General features: G+C 39.6%; 2 protein-coding genes and 1 long non-coding RNA gene across 4 annotated transcripts in view; all 3 read left to right on the top strand.

The window, feature by feature from the left end:
- Window positions 1–17,649, top strand: part of LOC139115819 (nucleoporin Nup37-like) — a 600,123-nt gene that overhangs the window by 133,699 nt on the left and 448,775 nt on the right. The gene's annotated exons all lie outside the window — the stretch shown is intronic.
- On the top strand, window positions 5,397–11,509 carry LOC139115748 (uncharacterized). 2 transcript variants are annotated; one of them, XR_011548180.1, is made up of 6 exons: window positions 5,397–5,423; window positions 7,141–7,863; window positions 8,174–8,362; window positions 9,615–9,780; window positions 10,217–11,033; window positions 11,299–11,509. XR_011548180.1 is itself a non-coding variant. In XM_070678077.1 (6 exons), exons 2-3 carry the CDS (start codon window positions 7,663–7,665, stop codon window positions 8,321–8,323), a joined length of 351 nt encoding a protein of 116 aa, XP_070534178.1. In that variant the 5' UTR covers window positions 5,849–5,993; window positions 7,141–7,662; the 3' UTR covers window positions 8,324–8,362; window positions 9,615–9,780; window positions 10,217–11,033; window positions 11,299–11,509. The 2 variants fall into 2 exon arrangements, 1 of the variants encoding a protein (XP_070534178.1); XM_070678077.1 differs by lacking the exon at window positions 5,397–5,423 and adding an exon at window positions 5,849–5,993.
- On the top strand, window positions 11,527–14,326 carry LOC139115741 (uncharacterized). Its single transcript, XR_011548178.1, has 3 exons — window positions 11,527–11,563; window positions 12,271–12,336; window positions 12,733–14,326. It is a non-coding gene; the product is annotated as an uncharacterized lncRNA (long non-coding RNA).

Here is a 17,649-nt window from a genome sequence, read left to right as displayed (position 1 = left end):
GCAAACCATAGCTTTTGACACGGAAAATGTTATTGTACCTCCTGATTCAAGTCGGACAATATTCAATAACAAAATTACAAACCTATTTGGAATTTGGCAGGCCAGGCCAGAGGTTTTTGTATGACATCGTACGGATATTTTTTTTCCGAGCGGGGTTCAAAAGGTTAATCGCTGAAAAACCCCTGACCTGGCCTGCCAAATTCCAAATAGGTTTGTATGAAATTGGAGAGAAATGTTAAGATAAATGCTACGCTAAAAATACAGAATAAAACTTGAAAACAAAAGAAAATGAAACAATCATCCATATAAGGAATTTATTTTTCAAAACTTCATCGAACGTTCGTAACATCGGATTTGAGATCGCTATCTCTAGTCTGCTTTTTAACGAATTGTACTATGTTGAGTTAACTACAAAAGCTTGTATGCATTCTTTACATATCCATGTCAGCTTTGAGACTGTCTCTGATCCTTTATCTGGTTACCTCTCTGTGTATACAAAATAATTTTCAATGGAATTTTATCTCATTACCTTCGTGACCTGCTCAGCTGAACATTACGTAGAGATTGAAACACGAGGCCGCATTCCTGTGTCTTTCCCTAACGGAGCTAGGGCGAAATACAACTTATTGTGCGAAAGACCGAATTTTGATATGGTCAACTGAAAAAGTGTACTTGTGACAAAAAACTAGGCACGGAATGTATGTTTTCATACATAGTTCCTTTTTTTTAAAACTAGTTAGTGTCATTTTCTTCTCATAACGATAATTTTCTTCAGACACAGGTTCATGCCATGTCGCATGTATATTGCATGAAACTGCAAATGTTGTATGCTATGTCAATCTGAAAAGGTAAATGCTTATTCTAAAGCAACATCTCAACTAAAATCTTGAAATTTGCTTCGATGAAATATTACTCGTCAACACCGCATGACAAGCGTTTAACTTATTTCATACCGCTTGTCATCGTTTCCCTTAACTCCACTGACCGTGTGTGTTCATCAATAATATGTATTTTCCTGGCATTATGTAAACCATCTTATTAAATCAAATCAAGTCATCACTCGCTGTGAATTAGCTTTTAGCTAGTCAAGCCTAGCATAAGGTAGCTAGCTCTCTGACTGATTGCCAGGAAAAATGGGAAAACGAACTCAAATAAGACCTGGATCGCGACTACATACTAAACTGCATAAAATACAGTTTCGACATCATCGACCCTGGCACCCCCCTTCAAAAAGTGGAACGAATGAACTATGCATCATGCACCCATCCAGCTTACTGCGGGGCACTCGTAATCGTGTATCTCGACGATTTCTTAATCATCGCGGACTCTAAACTAGCGTGCGAACAAGCAATTACTTCAGTAACTTGGCTTTCCATAAACTTGGATAAGGTGGTCGAGCCTACGCAATGCTTAACATTCTTAGGGATCAAGATAAACGCGCACACCCGTACTTTGTCCCTAGACGGTACTAAGCTACAACACGGTCCCTCCGACCGTGGCTACAAGAACTAAGCGACCTCCTGGAATATTGGCTTTCAGAGCGGCGAGCGACGAAACGCGATCTTCGGCAACTGATCGACAAACTCAACTGGGCGACAAGAGTTATTCGCGATGGGCACAAATTTTGGCGGCGATTAATTGATATGACACACTCAGTCTCATTACATACGCCTTAACAGGCAAGCGAGAGCGGACATCAGCTGGTGGGCGAATCCAAACAAAACTTTTAATGGTACGGCATTCTTCAAAGAGGAGACTCCGTTGCCCCACAGATTTTCACCGCTGAGCATGCTTAGCACGGGCGTTTACTCGAACGACTGGTTCTACACGCGATGGTCAGGGGACCATCCAATTACGGATGCGCATATCAATCTTAAAGGGCCATTATTTGTAACTTTTGACCATTTTTTACCTCGGAAAATTCCATGTTGGAGGCGCATATTTGTTGCAAAATGTTGTTTTTACGAAGAAACAAACATGATGATTAGTGATGTTATAGCACATTAAAACTGCTTAATTTTTGTTCAAACGTGGTGCCCTTCCGAGCTCGTTGTTGACGTCTGGCATGTCTCAGCGTGCTTGGGAGAACGCAGATATGGTGACGCCGCGATCAGGCGAGTTGTACAAGTTCATGTTTTTTGCGGGAACAAAACAACATTGCGTCGTGGATTGCCAGACATCTGGCTACGCAACGTGCTCGGACAATGGACTACGACGGTAGTAATGAATATTTATTTTGAAATTGCTGTAAATGGCTCGCCCAGGTGCAGAAGAATGCCTACGTTGTGTTACACGCCCACACGGGTGTCGATTATATTGGTATGAATTGGGTTTATTGACAGGAGTAGTGAAAACCGTAATACAATAAATCCTCATCAGAGATAGTTACTCTGGTAGTAGAATGTATACACGTCTTGTCTATCTGTGGCAGTGTCAGGTCTGTTTCCTTCAATGTCCTGTACTCGAATGCATACTGGCTGTCTATACAATGTCTGTCTTTGGTCTTCTGTTTTGATTAATGATTATCTTAATGACGTCTGTAAACGTTGCGTAACATCTCCTTGCATGGTTAGTTTTTGTCACTTAAAATGAGACACTCCAAGGGTCAACCTACACAACTTCACAAAAGTCAGAAAGTATTCAATAATTCATGTCATACTGTCTTATTTCATGTGTCCAATATTGTCTGATAAATATCGATACATGTCGCGTCATCAGTAGTCACTTTCAAAGCTTGATTACTAAGTTTGCAATTTTGTCAAAACTTAAAATCTGTACAGGTCATTTGCATATAACCAGAGGTCATCATGGTAGGTCATGTTGATCTCAAAAATTTTATAGTCAGTTTACTGGACATCCAACACTCTCCCCTCCTTAAATAAATGTCGTCCCAGACATTTGCCAAAAAGAAGCAAAATGTTAGATTCTGTTCAATTTTGTAAGTCTTCTGAGCCGTTCTTTTGAAATAAGAGTTCATTGCTCAGCATTTGCATGGCAGTGTTCAATTTCATGGCAGTGTCTTTGTATCACAGAGTTCATCTCATTCGTAAACAATACTATGAGAAGTCTATTCAGTGAGTTATATAGTACACAAATGCAATGTCTACAATTGTTTTTGAAATTCTTTTGCAAGTAATTTCATAATATTCCGTTGCAAATCCAAATTTGTTAGTGAATTTGGTATTTTTGGCAGTGTATAGCTACAAACAATTAAACAGTGTCCGAATAATTGCATGAGTTCAAGCCAAATAGTGTAATTGAACTAAGAGTTCAAGTGGGTCAATCAAGGTCATCAATTGTTTATAAACAGTTCAGGTCATCACAGTTCATTCCAGGTCAGATTCAGTCTAATGCAGTGTCCTCAGCAATGGATTGGTGCATTGTTTGGTGTCAGATATATACCATGTGGATACACTAGTGGTTGTGGTTGCATCATTGGCATCATCCACGGATATAGTGTAGGCTGTGCTGGCATATATGGTGGGTACCACATCGGCGTTGGCTGTCGTGGCGATGCTGCTGGTGGTGTAGCCATAGCAACGTTGACATGTGGGTCGATGCGGTGATATTCAGGCTGTCCCATCGATGTATAAGTTAACATAGATGGTGGTCTGGTTTCTCTGGCTGGATATCGTCTGGTTGATGTGTCTGTATCTGGCACATTAACAGTTGACTCACCTTGTGAGCGTTCAGGTACATTTGATGGTTGTACTTGGTGCTCAGTTGGTGATCTGCTGCTGTGGTGCTGTCCCTCTGTGGCATTGGTGGCTCTTCATGGGGCTGCACTACAGGTGGTGATCTGGCTGGCTGGAAACTAGGAATTTCTGGATTTAAGTCATGATGTGTGACATCTCCAGGTTGATCCACTTGTGTTTCCGTCTGGGTTTGGTCTGTCTGCTCATCAACTGCTGCAGTGTTGCTAGGCCGTGTGATGTAGTAATGATAATTTTCATCTTCATCACTGGTGTTGCTGCTGTCACTTTCACTGACTTCTTTAGTTGGCTGGCTGTCTGGTCTCTGTCTCCGACTTCGTCTTCTCACCTGGGGGGTTGATGTAGGCGATGTTGGAGATTCTATTTCAACAGGTAGTCCATCACAGGGCAGGAGCAGATTGCGATGTAGCACTCTGATTCTTCCTTGGCCAGTTTCTGGTCTAACCTCATAAACAGGACTGTCTGTACCTTTTCTTTCTGTCACGACATGGATTTTGTCTTCCCAGTATGATCGGAGTTTGCCTGGTCCGCCTCTTTCAGTCAGATTTCGTACCAGCACTCTGTCACCTGGTTGGAGTTCAGTACTTTGAGCTTTTTGGTCGTAGTACTTCTTTCCACGCGCTGCTGTCTTGTTGGAATTCTGGATGCTAATTTATATGCTTCTTGCATTCCATTTTTCCACTTTTCTACATATTGTAGATAGTCGCCTTGATGCTTGTCTTCTTTGATATCAAACAGGATATCAATTGGTAACCATGGAGATCTTCCAAACAGTAAATAGAATGGAGAGTATCCTGTTGCTTCATTTCTGGTACAGTTGTATGCATGGACCACTTTGTGGAGTGAATCCTTCCAGCTGGACTTTCAACATCGACAGACGTGTTCGGTTTAGGCGTTCCACTTGTCCTTTGCCCATGGGGTGATAAGGCGATGTTCGAGACGCTTTCACACAGGTAAGCTTTTGGAGTTGTGCGAAATGCTTATTCTCAAATTCAGTAACTTGGTCATGATGAAGTCTGGCCGGAAATCCAAAACGTGGAATGAAATCATCGAAAATCTTATCCACTGCTGCTGTAACTTATTTTTTGGTGGTCTGGTATTCTTGAGCAAATCTGCTAAAATGGTTGACCAATACCGGAATATACTCGTAGCCTCCCTTGCTCTTCTCCAAGTGCAGATAGTCAATGGATACTATCTCAAATGGTGATGTTGAGACGATGTTTGTCAGTGGTGCTCTCGCCATCACATTTGGTTTCTTCTGCTTGATGAGGTATGTACGACCCCAAATGAATAAGAAATACGAGTGATTCTGAGACTCTCAGTTCATAGAAGAGTAAAAGTGCGATCATGTTTTGCGACTGTAATTGAGACTCGCATTTCGCTCGGGGATGTATATTTGCGAGCGAATTGAGACCGTGTCTGAGACTCTCATTTAACGTGCAAACGGCAAATGCGACTGCTCTTGCGACTGTCATGTGACTGACTCATTCCCTGACGTAATGTGGAAGGTCCGTCGTACGCGTGGCATCGGCACACGCTTTCAACGATCACTGGAATACATTTCGCCGTGTAGTTTCTCTTGTACGAAATGGAGTTCAGAAAACAGAAGGTGTTGACCGAGCTGTTTGCCTATGAAAATATAAGCCGAAAACGCAAACGAGAGAATATGCAATGCCATAGCAGTAGCACCGCCAAGAAGAAACCAAAAAGGTAAGTAAGCTTACAAAATTTGGCGAGCGTAGCGTAGTGACGCTCATTCTTTATCTGTGTTTGAAATGTAAGTTAACTTGTCAATCCAGTTTCTGCCTCTTACAGTGGGAATTCCCCCATTTTAAGACTCAAAGTTTACATATTCGGTGGTTCAAATTTTTGTTGGAACTCAAGGCTCAAAACCTCCTTTGGAGTATGGTTTCGGGGAGCTCGCCTGGCGTCCAGCGTCTGACGAGCAAGTGCATATCGAATGCACTGCAGGGCTCTGAACAGATCAAAGTTTAAAAGTGTATTTATTTAGGTCTATAAACGCCTCGAGGTCACTTTAAGTACTTGCAATCCTAAAACTTTCACGAAGAAAGTGTAAAATCGGTCCGAGAAATCAAACTCGCCAAACTTGAGCACGACACGGTCGCCCTTGTCGCAAAACACGAATAGTCTTGAAAATTATTTACAGCACATGCCCTCAGTACAGCCTGTGCCGCAAAGCGGTATGTCATTTACGGAAGAGCGTGGTCACGATTTTCTGTGTATCACTATCGGTGCGGAAAGATGGGCTTCATGTGGTTGGTAATGACCTTTATCTTATCCATAGTTAAGAATCACGTCAATGCTTACTGTAATATTCCTGTTAATCGACCCCTGGTTGTATCAAGTATGCATGTTCGGAACATGGCTGGACGTTATTTTTTTACCATCGAATGTACCACAATGTGTATGTCCATGGCCTAGCTACGGGAAACAAACTTGCATTTATGGCGACATTGCAGACAATGTATGTTTACGTGACCTTAGATTAGGAACCCGGCATCCCCACCCCACCCCCACCCACCGATACAATAGAGAGGCAGCGGTGATGGGAATCGGCACCGTTAATTGTCAGTTTTTTCACAGGTATACGCATTAAAGGAAAAACTTCTAAAGACTACAGAGTGCTTGGCGAGCAAACTTGACATGTAAATGTAGGAAAGGGATTGCAGGTGTACGTGTACGTAGGCCATCAGCAAATAATCAATTATGAATTAGTGAAAATTTTAAAATATGAAAAAGTCTTTTAGACGGGCCAAAATCAGCAGACAAGACAAAATATTATTTGGCCACTTTGAATATGCATGTAACTGTTGATGTATATTTGCCTTATAGTATACCGGTACAAAAATTATTGATAAAGGTGCAATTTTATGAAATTGCAGGCAAGTATTTTTTCTCCGGGTACATTTACCCTTAATAAAAAAATCTTTTGTCCAGGATTAGTGAGTTAAAAACAATTCAGCCAAAAAAAATACATTGTGCTAAATTAGGTAGGTCAGCAGGGATTTTTTTTTCCGAAATATTTTATTTTAAATATGCACTTTTCAGGGGTTCAGGGTGATCAAACACTGACAAAGGAATAAAAACATAAATGATGTCCTCGTTCAGGCAAAAAATCAATGCCAGGTAATGATTTTACGGGGTTTTTCTTTCTTTTTCTTCTTCCATGTTTACGTAACTCTAAAAAGTTTAGGGTCGGCAGGCAAAAAATACGCCCAGGTTATCGGAACAGCACAATTTTTTTTTCTTGGCCCTAGTGAAAGTCACTGCACATGTTGTATGGCTGGTAGTTCAAGTCAGGTCAATTAGTTCTGGCATATGCTTGGGATAAGTCAGAGAGGTAAAATTGTTCAAGTTTTCATTTATCAGATACTGTGCCTGTTCTGACAAAATTTTTATTTTGTAGGACATCTTCTGTGTCTGGCTCAACAGCCATAAGTACCGAAACCGCATATCTTCTGAACCTGAAGGAGAGTAGAAGAATTTGGGAGCTGTCATCTGGTAACCGCTATGTACTAGCTGATTGTGACCCAACTACAGCTCAACTTCTACCAGAGTTCTGTGTGTAGAGAGGTCTTTGATGTTCCAAAGCAGAGGAGCCACTGAGCAGTCCCTTCTTCTCACATGTTCATGTACCGACGGAACCATGAACAAAAGTCGCCTCAGCTTAATTTCAGAAAACCCTGACAGAATCTCTGGAGATTTTCAAACATTCATCACAACTGAACAGTCCAAGTACTGTATGCATGCGAAGGCAGTAAACACCATGTTTCAGCCACAATCACATAATCTTCAAGAAATACTTACAACAGCATCATATATTAGTTGACCAACTTTCTGATGAGCCATTCCTTGCAGCAGTGTCAATTGGGCTAGAAGTTCATGTGGTCTCTGTAATAAGACGGAACAGGTAGAGAAACTTTGCTGTATGACCTGCAAGTATGGGAGATCAACTTGTGAGCACGTGGAGGCATTCAGAACCTGGTCCCAACAACATGAAAAAGAAATTCCAGAGGATGAACACCTTGACCCTCCCAGCAGTACATTTTCATACGTATCCTACAAACCAATACCGTATATCCTGCCAGATGATTTCAAGCAGAAGAATGACAGACAACGCAGTGGAAAGGTTAGTTTTTTAATCTGCTCTGTTTGGGTTATTGCAATGATAAGCTACAGTTGCTACAAAGCTGCATGGTGCTGTATACATGTCTATTTGTGTGTCTATAACAATTATCAGTTGCCAACCTTCAAACTTTCACCTCGATGGACTGTGCATCAAATGTTAAAATGTTTCAAATGCACTTGAGATAATAAATATTACAAGCTAAGGCCCATAGAAGCTATTAAATGTTGTGTGTACACTCACTCTGGCATGTACCATTGAACCAAATATGAGCCAAGTGTCATTGACTCTATGTTTTTCATTTCCTGCACAGATAAATATACCATCAGCTTTGATCCCAACCATACCAACCAGTGGAGCATTTGCCAAGTGTATTCATGGCTGTGAATGGGATGGTGATGATGCTGTAGAGCACAACTGGTGTTTAGGGGAGGCAACTTTATACTTCGAAGCTTTTCAGTGACAGAAACTCACACGAACTTTGAAAGCCAGAGAATTAAAGGTAAGCTTAACAATGAATTTATAGCTCCTATTATGTTTGTCATGTGTATTACAATCGGTGCTTTTTTAACTTTAGGTCAGATGAATTTGATTTTGTATTAGTACTTGTAAACTGAGGTAGATATGGTTCACAAATTTTTATAATTTTAGTAAGGATATTTTGTATTGTCGGTGGTTTTTTTCTTTCTTTCTTAATCTTATAGCAGATTAGGTTTTTCACACTGTTTTTCAACATTTCAAAAGAATGTAAGTGTGGCTAGGTCAAATTGTGTGAAGTTTTACAATGGATGCTTGAATAGAGTAATAATAATAATAATGATGATAATAGAATAATACTGTAATTTATATGCAACAAACATCTTTAACTTTCATTTATTACCAATGTACCTTGCTGTATGGGTATCGTATGACCTTTGAGTGCTGTTCCAATAACTCTCCGTCTTTCATTTCATTTTTGATGAAAATTATTGCTCTGAAAATGTAAGGATGTAAACTACTATGCACTTTATAAGAAGAATTTGATGCAACATATTGTGTTTGGTGGTGAATTTTTAGTATGTACTTCTTTAAAAAATAGTGCTGAAGGTGATTTCCACAGATCTTGTCACCTTTCAATTATTGTGTGTGGTTTTAGTAGTACAAAACAGTACCAAGCGCTGATTGCAAATGACGTCATTTTTTCTCTTAATAATATGCATAGATAAATAATTTTCCGCTCTTTCTGCATAAACAACAAAATAAAAACCTGCTAGTGTTACAATGGCTACTTAAAGTCATACTAATTTGTATGAATTTATGGCTCAGAGTACAAGCTGCAACAACAGCTGCTCATGCAACAAAATTTGTCCGAATTGTAGGCAGCATTGTCCGATGTTGTGCTATATTTAGTAACAAACCTGAAATCGCGATTAACGCTATAGTTACAGCCTTTTACTCATGTGTTCCATGTGTCTTATAAAGTAAACAATGTAAGTTCTTTGGGAGTTCAATCTGTGAAGCCATACAAGTGCCATAGCACCATTTGTACACAAAATTAACTTGGCACTTCATCTCAAGACATCATATTTGGTCTGAAAACTCTATTGTGAAAGAAATCCCATGATATTGTATAACATAGTGTTTTTGTATTCTGATTATTTAACAAAGTTGAGCATAAATGTACTTCTAGTGGGAAAAATTAGTGGCGTTTAGTTACAATTTTACAAGATACTATTTTTGAATGTTGAATTTATAGAATTGTTTTCAACTTTCAGTCTATTACAGACCAAGCATTGGTCCCTGTAATTGCAAGATGTATTATGATGGTCAAGAGGATCTGATATTTAATCTCAACAATAAAGATATGGTGCACTACAGCCTCCTGCAAACCTATCTCCATCTGATGTGTGAAGGAAGAAACCCTCTGGCATCATTTCATAGGTACGTTCATTCTATTTTAATTTTTAGTTATTGATTACAAAAAGTCTGCAAAGCTGAATCAGTAGGGAAAATAATGGAAAGCCATTCACATAACTCACAAAAGAGAGAAGTATGTACGCATGAACCTCAAATGTGTATCAATATTAAAAATCTCATAAGGTGACAACAAGACAAGATCAGACTTTGTTACATACAGTTGACAATTTTTGTAACCCAACATGACCTATGTCCCAGAATCTTTTCGTCTTTTTGCTAATCTCTTTGTCAGTACCATTATGGAAATAAAAACTTGAACGAAACTGCTTGTCTGATTTCTTAGAAATTTGATGTGAAGGTTCAGGAATATATACACATACACACACATTCTGGCCTGCCAAATCAAACCCTCAAATATGAGCAAAGTGTTGTTAATGCTATTTTTCTCTTTTTCTTTTAGAGCATATTCAAGAAGACAGTCCATGTTATCTGCCACCATCCCTCTGCCTCTTCATAAGTTACGATTAGCCTGGAATGGGTACATCAGACTCCTGGACATAAACTATAAGGATGCTTTCACCTGTCTAAAGTGCGGAGAAACACCGTCCGTCATTGTCTGTGATGGTACCAGCCTTGGGGTTAACAAGGTTCTCTTGAAGCAGTTTGCTTCTGAAGAATCAGCAACTGCAAGTGAATTATTCCCTGCTATTGCTGGCACCAAGCATGAAGACCGGGTTATACATACCCAATGCAAAGGGAAGAAAGATGCTTCTTCAATATGTGAGCCATTCTGCTGCCAATCCTCTGTCATCTGAAGACTTCACACATATGCTCAAGCTCTTAAAGCCCTATAAAAACTTACAGTCACTAATCAAGTTTCTGCTACTGATATCAGCCAATGGAACAATTCTTCGAAGTCCTCCGCAATACTCTTCATTTCTATCAGACCTTGCAAAGAACTCTCCGACTTGTGCACTCATTCAGATGCCTCAGAATTCAACAGCCAGACACATCATTAAGGAAGTGATTCTAGGACTTGATATATTCAGTTCAAACAATACAGCAAAACTAAAGATCCTCCAAGAAGATGTGCCATTTGTATTCAATTTCTTAGTAGAAGTATCAAGGTACCAGCAAATACCAATTGAAACAAGACAGCTGCTGCTCGATATCTTGACCAGAAGCAAACAGTGCTACGCATCAGAACCACAAAGCCAGTATCCTCCAGTTGCAACAGACGCCTTGTCCTATTTTCCATCACTTCCAGAAATCAGAGGGTAAGTAGTACAGCTTTTTGACATTGCACAAAGGAAACCAACACAACACAAAGAAATACCAAAAGAGTTGAGTACTAGAGACATAAAATATAACCTACGAAGTAAAATAGGGGAAAATGTACTAATCTCTACATTGTAGAAATTTTTCATCATGGTTGACATACAGAATTGATTTTAGCTCTGCATTCTTATTTTAGGTCAATCACTGAATGTAGCTGGGTGATATTTTTGTTATCAATGTAAACTTTTTTCTATTTATCCACAGTAAAGGAAGGTACAAGCAGGACGAAAGGACCAGTTGTCTGACTGAAAGTGGTAGCTGTAGGAAATTTTCTGGTGGTCATCCAACATTGTCACCAGGAGTATTTACTGTGTGTTGTCCACACAAGGTGTGCTATGGCTTTCAACTTATGAAGCGATTTGAGTCTCCTGAAGTACCTTTTAACATCATAATGACAAGATTCGCCAAGCCTCCACAGATATTATATATGAATAACTGCTGTAAAGCTACATCAGTACTGTTTAAATCGGTAAGTTGTACATGTCATTTTTAATGCAACTGCTATCAAATCTGCAATGTTGTTTTTCACAAGTGATGTTTGTTGTCATTACCAACATATGTGTGCAACTGGTGGTGTCGTGGTTGAGGTGTTTTTTCATGGAAAATTTACTCGGAAAAGTTACCAAAACAACAATGTCGAAATATATGTGCCTTTACTCGTAATACTTTCCTTTATTACAGAGCAGGAACATTAAATTAACATTACTTTAATTTTGTTCATCAATGGTAAATTGCTCAAAGTCCACAAATGAACTTTGTGTCGATGAATATATTTATTCATCTTTCGATTGAGAAAACCTCAATCAGGCTATACTGTGGTGTTCTTCATGGCTGCTAATCATACTGTGATGACATTAGACTTTGCCATGCAAAGTTCAAATGTCATAACACCAAGTTCATGATAAAAATAGTTGACACGTGACGTGGTTTCACTGGGAAAGTTTGCTTACATAACTGGAAACAGTAGATGATGTAATTTTTTCACTTCTCAGAATATAATGGGTTTAAAGGGTAATTGATATAAGTTATCTGTCGGTCACTTTGTAAACGTGGATAATCAAGTTTTAAACGGTGCTTGAGCAAGCTTTGTATGTTAACATGAATATTTATAAGTTTGGGCAATCTGCCATAGAAGTTTTTTTTCTGTTATTTCAAGTATTTCTTTGTTTATTGCAGTGAGCCTGACTTCTTCAAACATACCCAATTCCTTATTGATAGACTACATTGGAAGAACCACACAGGGTAAGTTTGTCCATAATTCAGGGTTCCACATAAAGAACAGCAGACTATCCTAGTTAGCAAGAACATGTACATTCACACCAATCATTGTTTTAACAATACTCCACCAAAGTTGATCAGTAAGTGTGAAAAAAGTTTTTTTTTTTAATACTAAAACACATGTACCACCACAAACTTAACAACTCTGAGTTGATATTAACTGAAAGAGCAAGCATGCAAAACATCAAAGAGATCAAATGATTGGTTTTTAAGAAAGTAAGGTCTGGTACATCTACATCTACCAATGAATTAGATGATGATAATTTTAGACTTTGTGGCTTTGGAGAGGACAGGGAAACTTGACATTGCTTTCACATCTTGTAACTGAGTGTATGTTACTGATCATTTCCTTTGTCGCAGGTGCTCTTCCGGTTACAACATGGATTCCTTCAAGCACAATGGATTAATCAGGGAACTCAACTCTCAAGCCTGTGAACAGAGCAATGCTGATTTGACAAGGATTAAAGCCCAAGTCTCTTACATGTTACCAGATAATTTCATAGTTCACGTGTCATTGTTCTTAGCAGTAATGAACATGAAGAGTGAAAATTGTGCTCTGTAGTTGTTTAACATGAAGGATATGTGTGCCATATTTCTCAATTAGTATTTTCACAAATGACTAAGATTGTGCTAAAGTTCACTTATTTCATGAGCTTTCAAATGATTCCTGCAAGCAGTAGACTGGAAAAGAATTGTAAAAATTTCAGGACATAAATGCGTGTCCCAGAGGCATATTGAGCCATTTACTGCCATGAATCGGCACTCGTTTGCAGGGGATGATATTGTAATTAGGAAAACAAAAGTGGTTTTATTTAAAAGCGAGCTGGAAATTTGTATCAGTGTATGCATATAGTTCAAATGCAAACCACACAACCCACAATTCTGCAATACATTCAAGACAATCCACTGAAATGCACCAATTCTTATAAAAGATGAGTATTTATTGTATTTTGATTTATAGATATACAGGAAATTTCAAGAGAAAAAGTACAAAAAAGACAAAATGCTTGAGTATTGTAAATAATTAAGATGGCTTGTTGTTCGTCATGTAGTCTCTCAATTCATTCAATGGAAATCAGCAAACCTTGTATTTTTCTTCTTTGGCCGTTGAGAACGTCTAGATTCTGGAAGAAAATCAAGGTATATTAAGTGATATGTGATACTGAGAAGAAAAACCTGAAAAATAGTTGACATTACAGTATTGTACCTTTAACGATGGCGTACTCTGGCATAAATGAAGTACAAGTGTCAATTGGCCTTACTATTTTTCATCAAAAACTCCAAAGAAATTCAAGTGTCAAGATCCTCACTTGTTTACACCATGGTGACATGTGTCATGAAACAGCCACTCATGTTAAACATCCATGCTGGAATGTGCCATGCAACATACTCTTACCATTTTTCTGTAGTTTGCTGGTTGTCTTCAAACATCGCTTGCGTTTCACTGGTGGCTGATTCTCTATGTCATCTTCCGGCTGTAGTGAAGAAACTGACAGTAAGCCTGGTGCTACTTCAGATGTGTTGGGCGTGCTCTGGATATTAAGAGTGGCTGTTGAAAGAGAGAAATTAATGTAAAAAGATAACGTTTTATGGTAAAATCATAATTTTACAGCTTTCACTATTGACATGTAATACTTTGACTTTATATCCACATTCCAAATGGATAAATATGTCAGCATACAACCAGTATTAGCTACTGGTGACACAGAACCCACACGGCAACCAGTCCGAAGTGTGGGATACAGTCTATACATGATTCTCAGACTTTCACTTAGTTCTGTTTGTGTGTTGTACGAACTTACCAAGATCTTCATTATTAATGGTGGACAGAGATGTCTCGTTGATCATCAGAGCTGTGTTGCTTCTGTCTTCTTGGCAAATTAAAGTATCTGTAATAAATAAATAAAACAACTGTAAAATATTCCAATTCAGAAATACAATGAATACCATTCAATATCTACTGTTATATTTTAGTGTTTGTTGAGTGGAACATTAAGTTGTTCACCAGTATAAAACAAAATGTGCCTCTAATTGACATTTTAAGTGTTGAAATTCATGAAAAGGTAACACATACAAAATCCAACAATGTAATTTAAAAAACAATCTTACCTGTGTTGATTGTGGTTTGCAGGATTGGCTCTCATTGCTTTCCAGGGTGTATGTTCCATTCCCTATGTTACGCATTAGATCATATATATCTGTAACAAAACAAAATGAAAAATTAACAGGTATGTGGTCAATTGAGACGACAAATACTTTCTCTAAATGATCGTAGAAAGTGGTAACAAATGCAATGAATCTGTTCCTGACTTTTGGTATAATGCTGTTTACACATTTTAATTCAACGTCAACATTACAAAAAAATGACACAATCTAGCTTACTCTACAACTGAATTCTTTGCCTGAACTCTGTGAAAGGATTTAGGAAACAGACCCAGCATTTATTTATAGTTTACAGTAAAATGAAATGCTGAAGGTACAAGTGTGCCTATACTCACCAATATCAGCTGCAGCAGACACATCCAGTAGACTTGAAGTACTTTTAGGGTGGACTGGTAAAGAATTGCAGTTACCTATAGAGCAAATATTTAAATATTGTCAGTTAAATGCACTGAAATGAATAATTGCAGAAAGGTCATGTTAACACTGTGATGCAAAATGCTTCCCCTCCATCTGTTAAGAAATGTTATGAACAAAGAACGGTTTCTTGAGTCATTGTGAACCCTTTCCCAATTCTCCTTATTCAAACTTTTCTAGTAGCGCTCAAATCCGCTGTATCTTTTTAAAGTAATTCTTTCTTTCCACAGACATGTCCAATGTAAATAATGATATGCCCCTTACCTGTATCTTCTGTTGTATGGTTGGATGATGAATGAGCCTCAGAGTTCACGGTCGAGTCGGCAGGTGGTACATACAATGCAGACAAACTGTCCTCGTCATCACCTGTTGAGACAAAAAATAAACAGTCAATCCAAAAAGGAAAGTCACAGAACTGTGATCAAACATAACACTAAGGTATCATGGCAATGAATGTTTTCATATGAGGCAGCACTCTTTTGGTGACTTGGTGATTTCGCAGTATGGACGGTGCTATGTTACTCTTGCCTCCCCCCCCCCCCAACTTGTACTACTACTAGTGATATGATGAGGCGTACCGAAAAGTGACAGTACAAACCGCACAAAATTTTTATGAAATAAAAACGCAATGAGCAGACCTCCAGTTGCTGAAAATGCCATATCACAATTTTACCATGAACACACGTATCAGACTCACCTGTTAAATGTGTCACGCCGTGATGACGGTAACAACATCCTGCTACATGCCGCAGCATTGTTGTCCACGATTGGCCAGCAGCTAACTTCGGGGGTGACTGGGGTTCACAAACGGGACATCGCTTGGCCACCAAACTGGTCGACGATCTGCGTTTCCCCAGCCAGGCTGATGTCTGTTCGACGGCAAGCTGTGTGTTACCAGGAGGGGGATAAGTTTTCGAAGACCTTGAATCTCATCTTCGATAGGCGACCGTCTGGAAGATCTCTGATATCAAGGAGGGTTGAATCAGGAGCCCCGTCAGATGACTGTGCAGCCGAGGATTCAGTACTGTGGTAACGTGGGTCTCAAGTGCCGCTCGCAACTGGTTGGTGCCGTGGATGAGGTGGTTTCTTCTTGTGGAAAATTTACTTGGAAAAGTTGCCAAAACAACAACGTCGAAATTTGTCTTTTTCACAAACATGTCAATTTGACGCTGGAGAACCTGCCAGCTCAAAAGTTCACCCTTGTTCAGCTCAAAAGACATAACGAATATCGGAATGTTTCACAGCAGAGATCAAGAAGTGACGTTAGCTCTGAACGGACGGGTGGGATCTGATCGAAGCTAAATGTAACCGAGCTTTTATAGAAAATACTCATCTATTCATTTTGATTTTATAATAGACATACTTTCCTTAAAGAACATGCAAGTTAACACCTTTTGGCGCATCCAAAGATCAGTTTTGCCGGGACCGAGTGTTCGACAAAACACAAACATAAGGGCATTACGTGGGGTAGTGATTGCGTTTCACAAGTTTTGATCGTTTTCTTGATTCGCAATTGTCTCAGACGTGTCGGAATTGCGGTGATTATTTGAGTTACTTTCCGTCAAAGACATCAGAACACAAGCCGAACAGCAGATCCGTTTCTTGTTCTGATCGGCGGGATATTACTTTACCCTTTCACCCCCAGTTCCCTGTGTACAGGTCCAACTTTACCATAGAAAACAATGGATTTGGGACAAACCATGGTGGTGAAAGGGTTAAGACTGTGTTTTACATGTAAGCTTATAATAAAGATCTCAGTCAATATCTCCGGCTATAGGCCTCGATCCCACCACATATAAAGCCGGTAAACGCACCACCCTGCCATGCTGAGCTGCCGGTGGTCAACCATGCATTTACCACTCAATCGTAACCCTGTGTACGGTACCATGTGTTCCCGGCGTTATAAGGCCTCATGCGGTGGGAGGCCGTATGACGCGACGCTGGGCATTGACGCATCGTACGAAGGGCTAGCGCTATCCCGCTATAGCGCTAGACTCTATCAGTGATGCAATCTGATTAAAATCAGATGTAGAGTACGGCGACGTCTTCTTGTGCGTACGCGGCTCTCGCTGTCACCTCTCACTAGGCGACAGCAAGAGAATACCGCGTACGCACAAGAAGACGTCGCCGTACTCTACATCTGATTTTAATCAGATTGTCCGTGACGTGAATTCTAGGTTCATTACAGTTATCCACGGTCCGACTAGAGGGGCCGACCGTGAGTCATCCCTCCGACTAGATTCGGGGGACCGTATTTGCTAAAATATGGAAAAGGAAAGGGAAAAGAATTGATTCAAATATTCTAAGATGAGCGGCAAATCCATGTAGTTGGCGACAACTCAGTACATGTATTGCACAGTCACCTGTGGCACGATCGATACATGGCGACGCAACGGCCGCTGCAATATATGCAATATGCATACCACAGCAGCGGTCATCTCCGTGTGTACGCGTATTGAACCACAAGCGATACGTCTGGCCGATAACCTCTGCAACGCACATCGCACGCACGGCTAGCTGAGCTACATGTTCAGCACGAAGCCTTAGTCAGGTTACCCGACCTTTTCGAATCTATTCATCCTCATTATTCAAAATGATGAGTTTCATATGTTATTTTCTTTGAAAAAGTTAATCACTGAACGAGTTTTATTGTTCCAGGGAAAGTACCATTACTCCACTTGATCCAGTGTTACACAAAAG

Source organism: Ptychodera flava, chromosome 2 (genome assembly GCF_041260155.1).
Source record: "Ptychodera flava strain L36383 chromosome 2, AS_Pfla_20210202, whole genome shotgun sequence".
Lineage (NCBI taxonomy): Eukaryota > Metazoa > Hemichordata > Enteropneusta > Ptychoderidae > Ptychodera > Ptychodera flava.
Note: the sequence above shows the minus strand (reverse complement) of the source record. Positions and strands in the feature narration are given on the sequence as shown.